The following is a 17,525-nucleotide window of genomic DNA, read 5'->3' on the forward strand; positions in this document are numbered from 1 at the left end:
ATGGCCCCCTTTAATGGTTGCATATCATGTAGTAGGAAGCAGGAAAATGTTTTGGTAAATGGGGTAGAATTGGGAGAAAACGTAATTCTGATAAAGGTTTTTATTTTTTACACTGCGCACTATGCGGTAAAATTGACCTGTTATCTTTATTCTCCAGGTCAGTACGGTTGCAACAATACCACACTTACATAATTTTTCTTGCATTTTAATACTGAAAAAAAATGTAAAACCTTTTTATTCTGACCCCTATAACTTTTTTGTAGTTAAGTGTACGGGGCTCTGTGAGGGCTCATTTTTGGAGGGAGGATCTGTTCTTTTCAGTGACACCAATTTGAAGTGTTTGCGCCTTTTTGATCACTTAAAAAAAAAAAAAAAAAAAAAAAAAAAAGATTATTGGGTAGTTGAAAAAATGGCAAATTGGCTGTTTTTATTTTTTTTCCCCGTTACACCATTTGCCGTATTTTTGCACGTGGCAATGCCAATGATGTTTATTTCTTTTATTGTTTAAGTATTTTTATTTTAAGGAAAGGGGGGTGATTTGAACTTTTAGTCTCTTTTATATATATATATATATATATATTAGCAAAACCTTTTTTTTTTACCTTTTTTTCTACTTCTCTTAAGTCACCTTGGGTGACAATAACTGCCAATCATTAGATTGCCTATCGTGTTCATTAATGTCTATATAGATACCATTGAACACTTAATTTGCACTATACCAATACAATGCTGCCACCTAGTGGCCTGTATTGGTATAGACAGCCTATTCGATCAATGTAACAGGTTCCACGATCTCAGCCAGGGAGCGCTGTTACCGGAGTGAAAGTGCACGACTTCCGCTTCCGGACTGCGCAGATGCAGTGGTCAAATCACATACATGTGTCGCGGGTGGGTCTCTGCTTTAAAATAGCAGAAACCCGGCAGCTATGGCGCCCGCTGCATGTGCGAGCAGGCACATGTTTTGGGAACGTATTTCTTCTGTACATGTACGGCGGAGGTCCTTAAAGGGTTAAGTTATACATGCAAAGCCTATTCAGTTATAATACTAATGCATTATATTGGAGATATTTCAATGGACATGTCCAGACCTGTTCGGACGCACTCAGGCTGATGTCAGCAGTAAGTATATAAGGCAAGCTGGACAGATTTTGATAAAGTGATCTGTTATACTACTATCAGTTTTGAAACTTAAGATGGATAAACGCAAATGTGTTAATGATCCAGACAATTTCTGCTACATATGTGGCAAATACACTCACCTAAAGAATTATTAGGAACACCTGTTCTATTTCTCATTAATGCGATTATCTAGTCAACCAATCACATGGCAGTTGCTTCAATGCATGTAGGGTTGTGGTCCTGGTCAAGACAGCCCGAATTTGGCGTAAACAGAATGAGAACATGTATCCATCATGCCTTGTTACCACTGTGCAGGCTGGTGGTTGTGGTGTAATGGTGTGGGGGATATTTTCTGGGCACACTTTAGGCCCCTTAGTGCCAATTGGCCATTGTTTAAATGCCACGGGCTACCTGAGCATTGTTTCAAAGCATGTCCATCCCTTCATGACCACCATGTACCCATCCTCTGATGGCCACTTCCAGCAGGATAATGCACCATGTCACAAAGCTCGAATCATTTGAAATTGGTTTCTTGAACATGACAATAAGTTCACTGTACTAAAATGGCCCCCACAGTCACCAGATCTCAACCCAATAGAGCATCTATGTGGTGGAATGGGAGCTTCGTGCCCTGGATGTGCATCCCTCAAATCTCCATCAACTGCAAGATGCTATCCTATCAATATGGGCCAACATTTCTAAAGAATGCTATCAGCACCTTGTTGAATCAATGCCACGTAGAATTAAGGCAGTTCTGAAAGCAAAAGGGGGTCCAACACGTATTAGTATGGTGTTCCTTTAGGTGAGTGTATACTACTTATGATCAGCGCAAGAATCTGACAAAGCGAGTGCGTCTTGCAGCTTGGGATGCATTTGTGCTAGTAGTGCAGAACTTCCTTGGGAACAGACGAGCTGCAAACGATGCTGAATTAGTAGACAACATGCTTACAGCATATGAACAACTTGGCTGCTGAATGTCATTGAAAGTGCATTTCTTACATTCCCATCTTAACTTTTTTCCTCCCAATTTGGGACACGTAAGTGACGAACATGGAGAGCGGTTCCATAAAGATATTTCTACAATGGAGAAAAGGAATCAAGGCCGCTGGAATCCCAAAATGATGGGGGACTACTGGTGTTTTTTGCAACGGGAAAATATGACCGTTCACAAACGCAAAAGCAGATGCCTGGAGCACTTTTAACACTACTGGGCCTTGCTCAAGTCAGACTTTTAAACTGAAAAACAAGACTTTTTGAAATTTTGGTATTCCATTGTTTACTACACAAACTTTAATTGTTGGAGTAAAACTCGTTCTGTTCAAAATGATTCAATGCTTTCCAAGTGCTTAATTCATTTAGGCATACTTATGCATAGCAAAATTTCATGATGTGTTACAACAATTCTGACTTCGAATTTGTAATCCACACACTCGATTTAGTATAGGACAAATGGTTTTTGCCCAGTAGCAGACAAATATTTTTTTTTTTGTTGCATGGTGTTATCTGTCTAGTATTCCTTTCTCTCTCGCGCACCTATCTCAATAGCTATCTATTAAATGTAATGACTCTTTAAGTAGATATTTATAACCTAGGAACCTACACTGAGGGAGGCAAGTCTATAGCAAAATTTAATGGGGCCCCAAAATTGGAAAGGGGAAGGGGGGCTGTCAAAAGTCGAGTATGAGAGTCAGCATTTTTTATTTATCCACCTGGCAGTCATTACCTAACCCTGACGGCCGTTCGGAAATCCTAAACAGCCGAGAAGAGGCAGAGGCACATGCATGAGGCTCTTTTCAACACTTCTGAAAGGGAGTCGCTTGCTCGGCTGTCTACATAACTTCCATAACCTTCAGTGGAGAGGGCCATGTGCGGCCACCTCTTCAATATGTAGTTGCAACATGGATTCAGATTCGGGAGGGATCAGGATAGTGGTTCCCATCAAATTTTGGGGTCTTATATATTACATGATTAATAGGTCATCCTTAAAAGAAGAAAAAAAAAGGTAAATGTGCTCAATCAGTCAAAGTTTTTAAATTTTTTAAGGCTGGATCTAGAAGCACCAGTTAATCCTGTGCTAGATGTTCTTGCCATTTCATTGCAGGCAGAGAGGGGAAAAAGTGAGCGGATGTAGCTCGGCCTTACCACAAAGTAAACCTTTAATAGGCAATTTAGTCCTAATTTAGACATGCAGAACATAGCTGCTCTTCCTCATTACGATTATGAAAGTCAATAACAGAGCCACAGGCAGAGGAGGAGGAAGGAAGCAGAGGGCACTGTAACATATAAAAACCTCATTGCTTTACATCCCTGCTGCTTTCTTCATAATTTAGTAGGTGAAGAATAAATAAATGGAGAGGGGAGGGGGGCTACTAAATCTCATAGCTGATTCTGCACACCTTGAGGCCCTTGACTGAGCGAGACCTGCAGAGGCAGCGCTACACAGCAGGCCAAGTACCAAATGACTGCAAACAAAATTCATGTAATCGCATTCTAGAGAAAGATTAACATCTCTGATTAGAATGGCGCCCCTTTGATGAGCCAAGGAATGATATGATGAAGAAATATCTGGTAAATTATCCTTCTATTATTTTGTTATTTATACACTTATGATGTTATACAGGGTTTATTTAGTAGTGAAGGAGCCTGGGGTTTAGAAACTACTCTTACAGCAGGCAAGGAGATAAACATAAATAAAATAAAAAACTACAGAAATAATTGGTTTAATCCCCCCGCTATTCCTGCAATAATGCTGTGGTGGCTCTGCTTAGTCTTTCTTTACTGGTCCTTCAGTTACATCCATATAAGCACTGCGGCTAGTCAAAAGCTTCAGCGGTCTTGTGAGGTACATGCAAACATCTCTGCTGAAGCCAGACCTTTTTTACGCTGGCATGAGCAGGGAAGTTGCAGATTTTACCGCAACATAGTGTGCAACAGAATCTGCGCCAGATATACGCCACAAAAGTCCTGTATATCTGTTCGTAAATTACCCCTATAGTGTATAATACATACTGCTGCTGCTAAATAACTGATTTTTAAAGCGAAGGGTGGCAGTAATCGCCAGTTAATCAGTGGCTGCTGCAGCCAACATTTAGCGCCACTTGTGTATGACAGCAGATTGTGATAGTTACAGATAGATACAGACATTACACACACACAATATATTGCATATAGAGGCACACAGACGTGACCTGAGTTCCTTTCATTACTAATAACCAAAGACTATTACCACTGAGGGCTGTTATTAGACGGTCAGTGCTTTCTCTTGGCTTCGTTTGCTTAAATGAGAATTTACTGTCCTGGAAGCGATAGATTTATGCTCATAAAACCATGACAAGCTTTTTTCTCTCTCTTGTTTATACGACTGGAACACGTTAGGGTTCATTAAAGATTGTTTCTTATTATTATTAAGTAACCAAGAAATACATTTTCAGTTTTTTCTGTATAGTATAGTGTTTGGGGGCATTGGGGAGCAGAGCAGGCACAGTACTGGAGGAGGCAGCACCAGGATGGGGAGTTTGTGTTGAGAAGGAGGGGGGGGAGGGGAGAATAGGGCATAGTGAGGAGTCTAAGAAGTCCATAGAGACGAAAGGTGGCTGAAAGAAGTCATCGTGGCAGTCAGGTATGAATGAAGAAGATGAGGAAAGCAAACGTTACTGGATGCAATAGGTATGCAGTGGGCTGCAAGTCCAGGAGCAGGGAAGCCAAGGACGGGAGTGGTAGGGGCTCTGGCCGCAACAGCTATTCACATAAATCATAGTGGCATGAGCGGGGAAGGAACCAACCACTAAGAATGAGCCCCACTGCCCACTGAGGGTTCTGCCCAAACTACCACACCTTTATTAAAGTTGATGCTCACCGTTTCTTTTTTGGGGTACAAAATTCAGTGCTAATTTAATCAAATTACTTATGAGAGCTTGTTTTTTTCTGCCTTGATAAATGATATAATATTAGCGGCACAAAGCTACCACTAAAGGGGATTTACATAGCTAGTATTGCACTGTCCAGGTCTGCAAATCTCCCAGTGGCTCTAGAATGAGACTGCTCCCAGGGTTTGTTGTCTGTAGCCATGAAGACATTCATGGATATGAGCTGTATAAACAATGTAATACAATACTGACAATCATGGCTGTTTTTCAAATTTGCATTTTAGATGTATTGGCTCAATAAAAATGTAGTGGTAGAAATGCACATGGGAAAGGGGGGTCTGTGCTCATTGGATTCATAGCACTTTAAAAGAAAATAATTGCATGGTCACCTACCAGAGGATGCTGGTAATTTATAAGGCACAGTTGAAAATTATGAATAAAGGACAGATGAGACCGTGTTGGAGCATAAAATTTGACCCTGGTACAACATTCACACTACACACCACAGGATTGGGGATAACTAACTGATCGGTGGGGGTGAAGCTGTTGGCATCTCTACCAATCCCAAGAATGGAGGTCCCATGTTCCTATCCTGATGGAGCAGCAACCTGAGTATGCTCCCTTCCACTCCATTTATTCTCTATGGGACTGCCAGAGATAGCCAAGTACATCACTCAGCTATTTCTGACAGCTCCACATAATGAATGGAGCAGCAGGACAATGGGTTGCCCATTCTCAGGATCAGCTGGGAACCTGTGGATAACTTTCTGTGGATAGGGGTTAACTTTAATACTTGGCACAACTCCTTTAAAGTGGACTTGTCGTGTCTATTTTAAAAGTAAAACTTGCATTCTCCATAAAAATAAAATTTCTGGGCACAGTTTTTTTAGAACTATGCTTTATCCCAATCCTCTCTTATTCCTCCTTAAAATGTATGAATACACTGAAATTTGGGTGTTCTCTTGTCAATAAAGGTGTGCGCCTATAATGACACTCAGCACTGATTAGACAGGGTCAAACCCTGTTGACAAAGGGACTGGTAATGGCCAACTGTCAATTTATGCACTCATTTCCAGGAGGAATAACAGAGGAACTTTAGAAACCCTCAAAATCTCTGATGACCTACTTTTATGTAAACCTAAATTATAAATGAATCCCAAATGACAAGGCCTGGCAAATCATCTGCCCATATTTAATGATCTTTAAAGACTTGCAATATATATAAAAAAAATAAAAATTAACAGCTGGTTCTACTCCACGGGTCCATATGAACTGAATGACAATTCCAAGACTGGGCGAAGACAATTAAATCTACGAGCACTTTCTATCATAATCACATGTTTTGCCTTCCCACAAGACCCACTACAGGTCCAACACCCACTACAGAAATGGAGAAATGATTTGAGTTTAACCAGAGGATCAAAGGCGGCAAATATATTACAGCAAATAAATTACCCAATAAAGACACATTACTCATTACACAAACATATTGTTGTCAGAGCATGGCAGTATACTGATGTGATAAAGAAGAAAATGTCTGGAAGATGATTATGCAGGAGCCAATAAGCCCTGCTGGATCTCATCAACTGTTCTCCAGAAGTCTATGATTAACAAAGTTGGGATAAAATGAGACATACAGATAATAAAGAGGGAGAAAGTGACAGCTATCATCACACCACAAACGACTGTGAGAGGATCCAGCACTACAAGGCCAAAAAGGCTATTAATTGAACTCTAGAGGTTCCTAAAAGTCTTCTCCAATTCCATTTTTTTTTATTTCATGCCAAGTGCTTATTATAGCCTGGACTGGGTTACTCTGCTTTATACAAATCCAATAATCACACATAGAAATTACCTGCAGCAAATAGCCTGGAGTTTGATAAAGTTGAATATCATTTGGCTCCATGTGAAGTTTGAGCAAACTTTGGTTATGGAAAAACCAGTGTGCCAAAGGCGGAAGCTTTGCTACATGCTCCAAAATAATCAGACTACAATACAATTTTTTTATTGCCCCCTCCCAACACAAAGCTCAGTTCTATAGATACATATATTATTCCGTGAATGTAAGACTTCCCATTGAATCACATTTGATATTTACAGTACTTCTGTTCAATACAAAATCATAGTCATGACAAATATATACACAGAACAATAAGGCACCAAGAACGCTTGAATTTTGCCCGTTTTTGTGACAGTGACAACTTTTTGTGACGAACTGGCTTAGTTGCCCATAGCAGCCAATCAGATTCTACCTTTCATTTTTCAAAGCTCCTTTGGAAAATGAAAGGTGGAATCTAATTGGTTGCTATTGGCAACTAAGCCAGTTTTCATTTACACCAGTTTTGATAAATCTCCCCCAAAATGTTTATTCTTGGGGAACCATTCATGCAAAATTGAATACTGTAAAATGTCTTCCTAACGCGTCTGTTCTGCAACTAACACATCCAGGCATATTTTACTGTCAAACATGGAAGATAGATGATGTAACTGTCCTCTTGGTATCTTTTCTGGCTCCTAATCGTCAACTTATCAACTGTCCAAGGTTTCACACAAATGGAGACATACAACCTCAACAACTAAACAACACATCATTCCATTCCATTTAAGCTCCAGTAGACCATGGAAGGTAGGTGACTATTGCCAAGGCACAAAAGTAGATGGATATTGAGCAATGGGACATTCTTCTGCCCTTAACAGGCGATTTTATTTATTGAGGATCTCATGTCTTTAAAGCTGTCAAAGATGCCAGCAAGGTCTTGTTTTTTAAGAACAGGACTGGTTAGAGTATTAGCTTTGAAATGGTGTGAGAAGTCCTATAGGCCAGGTAATGCTCCTCTGGAATTCTGGGAAAAGGGGATGCAAATGAACTCTTAACAAGCTCTGCCTCTAGCTAAATATCTGGGCATGGACAAAAAAAAAATGAAATAAATACATGGATAGCTGGATATGGTTAAGAATTTAATGTATTCCAACACAGAAATTTTTATTATGGGGTTATCCAGGACAACAAAAATGTCAAAGACATAGACAATGTTCTTGCCAATTGTAGTAGGACGTTTCTTACCAAGGCATTACTGGATGAAATTTAAATTAAACAATATGCCAATATGAAGGATCAAATTAAGGAGCGTTCTCCACACTAGTCTCCTGTCTCATTATGACCCCTTTAGGTTGACAGGTCACAAACTATGATCCCTCCTGACACTGCTATGGACACAACTACAGAAATTTGATCATTCTCAGTGCTTACAAGGACTCAGTGACAGGGACCAACAATAACAGATGGGTTGTGTTTAATTTTGACATGGTTGGCATTTAAAGGATTTTTTATACCATTTTACATATATCTCTAAAGAGGTTTCCCCACCACAGCCATTTATTTATAATAGGTGGAGGTCCCATGTATGGGATCCCATTAATTAGGAGAATTAACCACCTTTTTGAAGGGGAACTCCTATTCTCCTGGTAGTGGGACTCTCACTTAGAAAATATTTCTGGCCTATTCTTTAGATAAAAGGTCCATGACTGGAAAACTTGATTTCTTTAAAATGGTGTGTTTGGTGACCTATTTGTTGGTGTAATCCATGAATGCCAATCTCAGTAGCCAGAGGACTTGAAAGTTCTAGGAGCAGATTAACAAAATTAGCACATAGCTCATCCAACCTGTACCAAACTCTTTTGATAGCTTTCAAACAGAGCTTCTGACGCAGATGTGAACTTACCTTTACCCCATAACTGAGAATTCAATAGAATGATTTCTATAAACGGCATCCCTAAAGTCAGCAATTCTCATAAAATATTTTATTAGGGTGTTGTAATTTCTGCAAATCCCTAATTTATGTGTGAAAATTAGCTACAGAGCAGGGGTTTAACATGATAAGATTAAGGGGTTCAATATGATAAAATTTAGGGGTTCAATATGATAAAATGCACTAAAAACACTATGTATACCAGTTTACCTTGGCAGGAGCGTTCATCTGTCAGTAACTTGTATCCCTTCTGGCAGCTGCATTCAAAGCTTCCAACTGTGTTGCGGCAAAAATGGTCACATCCACCATTATTTACTAGGCACTCGTCAATATCTGAAATAAAAAGGTGGGAGAATGGCAGATGTGCTATTTTTATTGTATCCCTATAACTATTTGCATATACTCCAGTAAATAAAGGAACACTTAAAAAAACTGATACCGGTTTATACCTACTGGAGGACCTGAAGAGGTGGAGCATGACACAAGGATTAAAACAACCGCATAGAGACGATCTTCATGTCAGGCACCCTCTTATCTTGCGCTAGACATAATACTACTAAAGTGACAAACACTGTGATTAAGTGATACTGTGGTTGCTAGGTAAAACTTAAAGGAATTGTCCAGCAGGATGATAACTTTTAAATAAGGACTAAACAGGTGAAAAAATAAAATAGACATTACTCACACCTCACTGATCTCTCTTTGCTGCCATTCTGACACAAAGTCCCTGTGGGTCTCCGCTTCCTGGGCTGGGCTGAACACACAGGAAATAGCAGTAGAAGTCTCCATAGCCAATCACTGGTTGAGTAGGAAACCACTGATGCCGGTGACTGGCTAAGAAGGCATATCTTGCTGGACAATCAAATGAACAACATGGCAGAAAAAGCAGCAGAAAAAAGCAACGAGTGTTGTCTGGTTTCAAGTACCCTATTGGGTGAATTAAAAAGATGCTGGGGGGAGGGGGGCTTTTAGAAACCTCATCGATCTGCATTACACACAGATCCCATTACGTTCAATAGGAACTGTGTAATTCTGCATTGCCCCTGTGGTGGTGCTGCTGGGGATTTGAACACTTGCTATCAGGTCTCCCCACAGATGACAGCTGATCTCCATGGTCAAATCAGCAGGACCTCCAATGATCAGCTTCTTGTCAGGAAAGCCTTATAACAAAAAGTGATTTAAGTGGACAACCCCTTTAAGATTTTTTTTCCGCCTATGCTGAGGATAGCTCACCAATTTTGTTTGGTGGAAAGCACCTACTGGAGTGGTATGATTGCTCTGTGTAAGTGCTACAGGATATGGTACATTGATGTAATATTGTATAAATACACCATTACCAACCAATTACTTTCATGGTGCCACCATACACAGCCAAAGTTCTATATTTGATTGGTTGTCATGAGTTACAGCACAGTGAGCATTTTACCAATATCAGTGCTACCTGTGTCTTTACAGCCCTTCTGTTACCCTTCTTTGAAACCACAATTTCCCTCAAAATCTATCGAAGAGAACACTGCACCTCAACAAAACCAAATCTCAAACCTATTGTTTTCTTTTGCTCCATTTCCCAGAGAGAGAGATTTTCTAGTGCGGTCTACTATTTACAATAAAAACAACATATTTCTCCTCTGCCAACTGATGTGTAATATCCAAAAATTAAAGCCAGCTGACTGATCTTGTGCGCGCGAGTGCACTCTACAGATAATGTCTTATAGTTCAGCAATTCATTCCAGGACCAAGCAAATGGCCTGTCACAGAGTCAATGACAAGGGCAAAAATTAAGTTGGTTGTATGAGATTAGAAAAATATAGTTGCCTTCTTCCAGGAAAAGCCCCCTTAAAAGCCGTGTTTGGTAATGCAGGGGCTGATTAGAAACATGCCTCCCAACCGTTCCACATCCGGCAGGACAATCCCAGATCTTGTCCGCCGCCCCGCGATCCTGGGTGTGCTAGGACATGTCCCATTTTCAACTATATCTGTGTTCTAAGGACGCAGATACAGATGAATACAATGGTGAAGCAGGGATCTGTTTGTTTTCTGCCCCACCATTCCCCAGTTTGTGCTCTCCCAAGCAGGCAGATGCGATGGACGAGAGCACAGGCTGTGGATAATGTGCTAAATTCATTAGGGGAACAGGGCTAGGTGAGAATTACTTTATTTTTTTTTATAAAAATGACCAGGCTTTACTATTGTGAGGGGACACTAAGGGGAACAACTAATGAATAGGATCACTAAAGGGAGCATAACAGGAAAGTCTTACTGTAAGGGGGCACTAAGGGATAACTACTGAGAAAGGGCACTAGGTGGACCTTCTTCTGTTAATGGGGCACTATAGGAGCATAACTACTGTGTGGGAGCACTAAGGCTAGTTTCACATACACGACCAGAGATCCAGTCCAGCGGTACTGGAATGTCCGCCGGTCCCATTAACTATAATTGGTTCTGGCAGGGATCCGGCAGCTACCCAACAAATATTCTAAGAATTGCTGTGCACTACATTTTTTGTCAGGCCAAATCCCGGCATATTTGCTGGGTGGCAGCCAGATCTTTGCCGAACTCAATTATAGTTAATCGGGCAGGCAGGCATTCGGGTACTGTCAAGAACTGACAGATCCAGAGAGCTCTGGTAGGCTGTTCTCTACCGGAACACCATGCTGAATCTCTTCCCGTGTATGTGAAGTTAGCCTAAGGAGGCATAACCACTGTAATAAGGGCACTAAAAGGGCATTCTTCCTATAAGTGGGCACTAAGACATAACTACTGGGGGGGGGGGCACTAAGGGAACATTCCATTGTGAAGGGGCATTAACGGGACATAACTACTGTGTGTGGGCACTAAGGGAGTATCACTACTGTGGAAATAAATACTTGTCTGACACTCTTCTCCATATTAAAAGCTTAGGACAAAAATTTAAACTCCATAACCACATTAGTGATGTAAAAACATACGCGTTTCCGATGACTAAACTTGCATGCTTACTCATAGCCATGAGACACGAATGAACACAAGAATGGCACTGTATAAGGGAATTTTTTTTTTTCCAATCTCTACATACTAAGCAGAAATCAGAACTCTTTTAGAGTAACTGCACTTAATGGGGTTATCCTGTTGCAATCTTGTAAAAACAGAAGAGATAGCCCAACTTTCGTTCCAGGACTGGGTCTGGAATTGCAGCATTCATTTGAAAAGGGCTGAACTGGAATAACATAGTCAGCCAATGGCTTCTGGGAAAAAAAAAAAGCAGACCTTTTTGTTAAACTCCTAGACAACTAAACTAAAAGTTCTATAATTTTTTTCTGTAAAATTGAGACTTGAGGCACCTCATTCTGCTTGAAATCAGCCAAGGTGTCTTGGACTGAGATAGATCTAAGTATGGAATATTGCTTTACTGTGTCTGAAATTCAACATCGTCCAACCTCTTCACAGTTTTAATGTCCTGGATTAAGAGTTCCAGAGTTTGTTCTACAGGAAGAGATCTCCATATAATGTCAGGTATTAATGTCTGGTTAGAAACACAGGAGGATGAAACTCTGATAAAGTAAGATTTAAGGGGCTCAGGAACATGCAGTGACTTTAATCTGGATTTTGGGAACACTGGTGCCGTTATTGGTGCGATATGAAGCTGATAGTGGTACCATCTTTTACAGGCTCTCAATTTCAGAACACACTTTTTAGATGGCATGTTGGATAAATACACTGTATAACAGATGCTCCTGTATTGCTATGAATGAATATATGCCAACATATAATTAAAACAAATATTTTAAAAATCCAGTGCATATTACAGGGATGTTTCATTACAGACAATCCTTTCCATACCAAAGCAGACATCACATGGTTTTGGCTCCCAAAAACCCAAACATTTGGTTTTGCTGGAGTATGCATTGGCCAGCTAGACATTTGTTCAGTTATATGGTGGCCATTCAGAAGTCCATTTGATACCGTATACTGCATGGATAGCTAACGTCCACTGGAGTGAGAGCTGCTCTTACGGAGGGGCTTGCTGTTCTAGCTCACAGAGGAAGGGTCCCAAATGGGGGATCCCCTCTATGATGTCCATATGACCTAACATGTCAACTAAAGTTATCTTCATGAGACAAACCATTTAAGTTCTTCAGCGACATTAGATTATTATTGTGGAATCCATCAACAAACTAATTTGTTAGGGGGCTTCCCAACTGTTCTCTGATGGCAAATGTTGGGGAAACTAGGATCGAGTGTGCTATATTTCAGCATGCCCAATCATAGTCAAGCGTGCAGCAGCAAGATCATACGGAGGTTGGGAGGGAAGGCCATCAGCCAAAACTTTAGGCAAATGACTGCATTTAGCTAACACACTAGAATATTCGAAGTTAAAGAGCATCTGTCAGCATGATCAACCCTTTTAAAGCAGGCATACTGCCTGGTAGGATTGATCATGCCAATTAAAGCAAAATCCTTCTTTTGTTTTTAGCTTGTACTACTGCAGAGATATCATTACCTTTATATTTTTTGCAAATTAGTTAGTTGGAGCACCAAGGGGCTGACTGCAGCACTAGGAGCAACACTACAGCTACGCAACCGCGCTCAGTACACTACCCGCTCCCATTTGATTGACAGGGCAAGACAAGCTTGCCCTCTCAATCTTTTCTTCTTTATCATTATATGGTTCAGGACCTTCATCATGTAACAGCACTAGAGAACACCAATAAAAAGCATCTCTCTCTCTCATTCTGTGGAGGAAGTGGCAGATGGTTCATTCATTATGTTTTGTGTAATGCTTAATTTCTCCCAGAAAACTGACTACTTGCTGCCAGGTTTCTCTTCATATTGCAGATGATTGATGCTGCTCACAGCAGCAAGTCAAGCTGCGTTCAGTGTATTTAGGTAAATCTTCTAATACAAGGCATTGTAAAAAACAGACAAGCCCCTGAAGATTGAAACAACAGGTGACTGACATCTGCATAGTACCTGGACAAAAAGGATTATACCTGATCTCTATACAAACCCATACACAATAGGTGCAATACATAGACTTAGTTGAATAGTCATTGCATAGAAAACCTGGAACAGCCCTTTTAGACATCATTCTTTTTGTCATCAGTTAAACTCCTGAAGAATAATTGCTTAAAACGAGGCCCTTTATTTCATAAACAGGTGCAGTCTGCATAAAGGACCCATATTCCATTGTATTAGTCTTTCCTTTGTGTGGGTGAAATTTATGGAAAGCGTAAAAAGTTCACACTACAATGATATTATATCATGAAAGTAGGGCATTTAAGTAGAAGCAGAAATGGTGATTTCCTCATCTCAAGCTATTTATTGAAACAAAAGCCAACAACAGTGGTGGGTATACCCCCACAAAAAATGTCAATGTCTCAATAACTTGTCATGTGGCCTTGAGCGTCAATTACAGCTTGATAACGACGTCTCATTCTGTTCACAAGTCAACTTATTGTCTGCTGATGCATGGCATCCCACTCTTCTTGAAGGGCGGCCCTCAGGTCATTGAGGTTCTGGAGTACAAGTTAGGAGCCTCTACACAGCGACTCCCATAGGTTTTCAATGGGATTCAGGTCTGGAGAAAGTGTAGGCCACTGCATTTAAGGTACCCCAGTCTCCAGCAGCCGTTCCCTAATGATGCAACCTCGATGAGCTGGTGCATTGACGTCTATGAAGATGAAATTAGGCCTGTGTTGTTCATGCAGAGGCACAATGACTGGATTAATGATGTTGTGCAAAAAGTACTGAAACATTGAACAGTTGGACATGTGCATTCAAAAGTTTAGAGAAGGTCACATTAAGTTCACCTGTGTGCATTTTAGGTTCATCCTAAATATCTCCAACTTTTTTGGTATATATATATATATATATATATATATATATATATATATATATAGATAGATAATGGTGGACAGTTTAACGATCTCCCTTTTTTTTAGGATAGGCTCAAAATGCTATATTTTCCAGAATAGGGTCTTGAAGAATCCGAGACATGGATAACTGCAACAACGATTGAAAGAATTCAATAGAACAAGAGGTTCTGCGTTGAGTGTATGCACACTGCTATGTATGCAGCAATACTAACACATGTATGTTACATTTCTCTCCTGCCCCAAGAAGGGCCATATATCCCTCCCTAGTAACCATGGCAGTGAGACAGCCTGCTCAAGACATGTTTGCCTAGTGTAAGCCCTGGATATCACCCCTCTAGTCAAACAATGTGCCAGAAGATTAACAAGGATTGCACAGTAAGGAAAAAAGCTCTCTTCCAAGTAATAAGAGGAATGTGTTCTCTTCTCCTTCATCCGCTAGGTATTGTGATATTTATCCATGAACGGGGTCAAACACATAGAAAGGCGATTACAGCTGGTATGGCTTGGAGTGCTTTGCTCTCACTATATTCGGTGCACAAGCATCTGCTTTCTTCATCTCAGGCAAGTATAATAACACTACCCTCTGCTTTTGGTCACTACATCTTTTGTTCGCACACCCTCTTTTTTTTTTTTTTGTAGGGGTGATACAGTCCAATAGTCAAACCTTCATGTTAACACTGTAGTCTGATGGGCTGGCATAGATCCATTGCTTACTAATGGTAACCACAAAATATTCACCTATTTACAGTCTATTCTGCTTCAATTTTTTTGAAAGTTCACCGCTCTCAACTATTTTGCAACTGGATGGAGCCTATAGCTGTGTTCATTCCCAGCTTCATATGTCATGAATGCAAGGGAAGGCTTTTTTTGCAAAGGCATAGCTGTGGGGGGTGGGAAGCAACACTGCAAATACAGAACTTTATGTAATTTATTGACTATACAACCTATATGGGCAATTTAAGACTGGTCATGGATGTCACTCAACAAGTAACAGGTCAATAGAAGTGATGACAATCTGTGCACTGTACTGTAGAATATGTTGGTGTTAATTAGAACAACTACATTATCTCCTGTATTCCCCACCCCCATCACTGCTGCCTGCTTGCTTTGTTGCCTCTTGGAGCTCCTGAATATCAGTAACTCATTTCAGAGTTTAAATAGAACAGACTTGACCTTGGTCAGCAAACAAACCAACTAAGACCCATACAAGAGACTACGAGAGAACATAATACAAGTTTCGAAAAAGTAAGAACGTTTTATATTGAAAGACAGCTCAGTGCTAATATGAGGCCCGGACTGTTATTTTCATATATCCAGGTCTTGCAGTCCTAATTGCTTTTCCAAATCTCAAAAAACGTTACAAGGGGACGGACTATTAAATATTTGTGTGTGGTTTTCCGTCTAATTAGAAATGTGTGAAGGCGTTATTTGCTTCCAGCACAAGATGTAACAAACAAACACCCAAACAGGCCCTGGCTGTCACCTCAATAAATCTCTGTAGACGTCTGGATGGAGCCCTGGCATGATCAAGGGAAAGCCACATACTTCCTGGCTGTTCACTCAATGGGTTACTGCTATTTAAAGCACAATATCAACATGTCACATTTTTACTACACAGAACACCTTAAAACGACTTATAAGAGTGTTATGAGGGATGCCTAGAGTTTGTGTATAGCGTACTCCCTGCCAACAGCCTCTTCTTCTGAATGCCTAAAACCACCTAGTATATTTCCCAACCAATGTCTCCTGTACATCGCACGGCAATTCTGCCTAAATCCTATGTATATTGTCGCCCTTGAATTCTATACAGTGTCACCCTTGCCTATAATCTCCAGTGCAGTAAGTTCCTAGAGTAAAATCTGTACAGTGTCCACACTGCCTAAAGCATCCTGTAAACTGGCATCTTTGCCTGGAGCATTCTATACAGTCTCCTGCACAGTATGTGCGTAGACTATAACCTTCTGTACAGCATTGTCCCTATTCACAGTTTTCTTTACATTGTCATCCCTGCCTAGAACATTCTGTACAATGTCCTCGCTGCCTAGAATCGCACAGTAAGTTATTAGTCTAAAGCCTCCTGGGCAGTACACTCCCTGGCAAAATGCCTTGAACATCTTTGGGGACAGTCTTTGATTATCAAACTCATTTTGGGGTAAAACTTTTTTTTTTCAGTTCTGGTCTTTATTAAAAATGTTTAACAGTTTTTATTTTACAGACTTGTGTCTCTGTAGACTATCTTACTTTATATCTTACAGAGAATACGTCAGGCAGCTCCACTGATGGATCCATATGTAGCCCTTATCTCTGAACTCCTTAAAGCTCGTGAACACTCATTTAACCTATATATTTTTATTAGTTTGATAAAAATTTGCTATAATGAGTGTTTTAGAACCTTACAGTATGTTCCTAGCTTAAAGCCTGTACAGTCTCCATCCTACAATAAATCTCCTGTACAACATACTCCCTACCTTAAATTGGTCATACACATTAGGCCCCATGCACATGACCATGTGCCAGCCTTGACATGCATCCGATGGTCAGCAGCACAAAAAAGTAGTGCATGCGCTCCTTTTTTGCGGTCTGGAGGCACAGATAGAAAACCCATGGAAGCACTCTGTAGTGCTTCCGTGGGCTTCTGATCCATGCCTCCGTTCTGCACCGTATCTCCCAGAGATAGGAAGTTGGTTGATTGTTGAACAGCAGTTGAACAATCATTTGTGAACAGTAGTTTCGCAGACACGGCTATACACATTTTAGTCCAGACTGGCCGTTAAATTTGTTCAAACTGACTATACAAGTTCGATGAAACTGGGCCATGGATTAAAGATCTTTCTGAGAATGTTCTTTCAAAGAAAGATCCTTTATTCATTCCAATAAAAGATCTTTCATCTGACTATCAGACGAAAAAATATTAAACATGGCTGACTTCTTTTCAG

General features: G+C 40.4%; 1 protein-coding gene and 1 long non-coding RNA gene across 6 annotated transcripts in view; one reads left to right on the top strand and one right to left on the bottom strand.

Moving 5' to 3' along the window:
• SCUBE1 (signal peptide, CUB domain and EGF like domain containing 1) overlaps positions 1-17,525 on the bottom strand; it is a 299,572-nt gene that overhangs the window by 37,368 nt on the left and 244,679 nt on the right. For all 4 annotated transcript variants that reach the window (XM_044281074.1, XM_044281072.1, XM_044281073.1 and 1 more), the window contains one exon: positions 8,945-9,067. In XM_044281074.1, coding sequence (XP_044137009.1) covers positions 8,945-9,067 — 123 coding nt within the window. The remainder of the gene's footprint in view (positions 1-8,944; positions 9,068-17,525) is intronic.
• Positions 1-17,525, top strand: part of LOC122928331 — a 42,695-nt gene that overhangs the window by 8,711 nt on the left and 16,459 nt on the right. The window contains exon 3 of one of the 2 annotated variants that reach the window (XR_006387873.1): positions 15,029-15,150. The exons of the other annotated variant lie outside the window; for it this stretch is intronic. This is a non-coding gene — a long non-coding RNA (uncharacterized LOC122928331). Of the gene's footprint in view, positions 1-15,028; positions 15,151-17,525 lie in introns of those variants that run through there. 2 annotated transcript variants of the gene reach the window in all.

The sequence above is a fragment of the Bufo gargarizans genome, chromosome 2 (genome assembly GCF_014858855.1).
Source record: "Bufo gargarizans isolate SCDJY-AF-19 chromosome 2, ASM1485885v1, whole genome shotgun sequence".
NCBI classification, from domain to species: domain Eukaryota; kingdom Metazoa; phylum Chordata; class Amphibia; order Anura; family Bufonidae; genus Bufo; species Bufo gargarizans.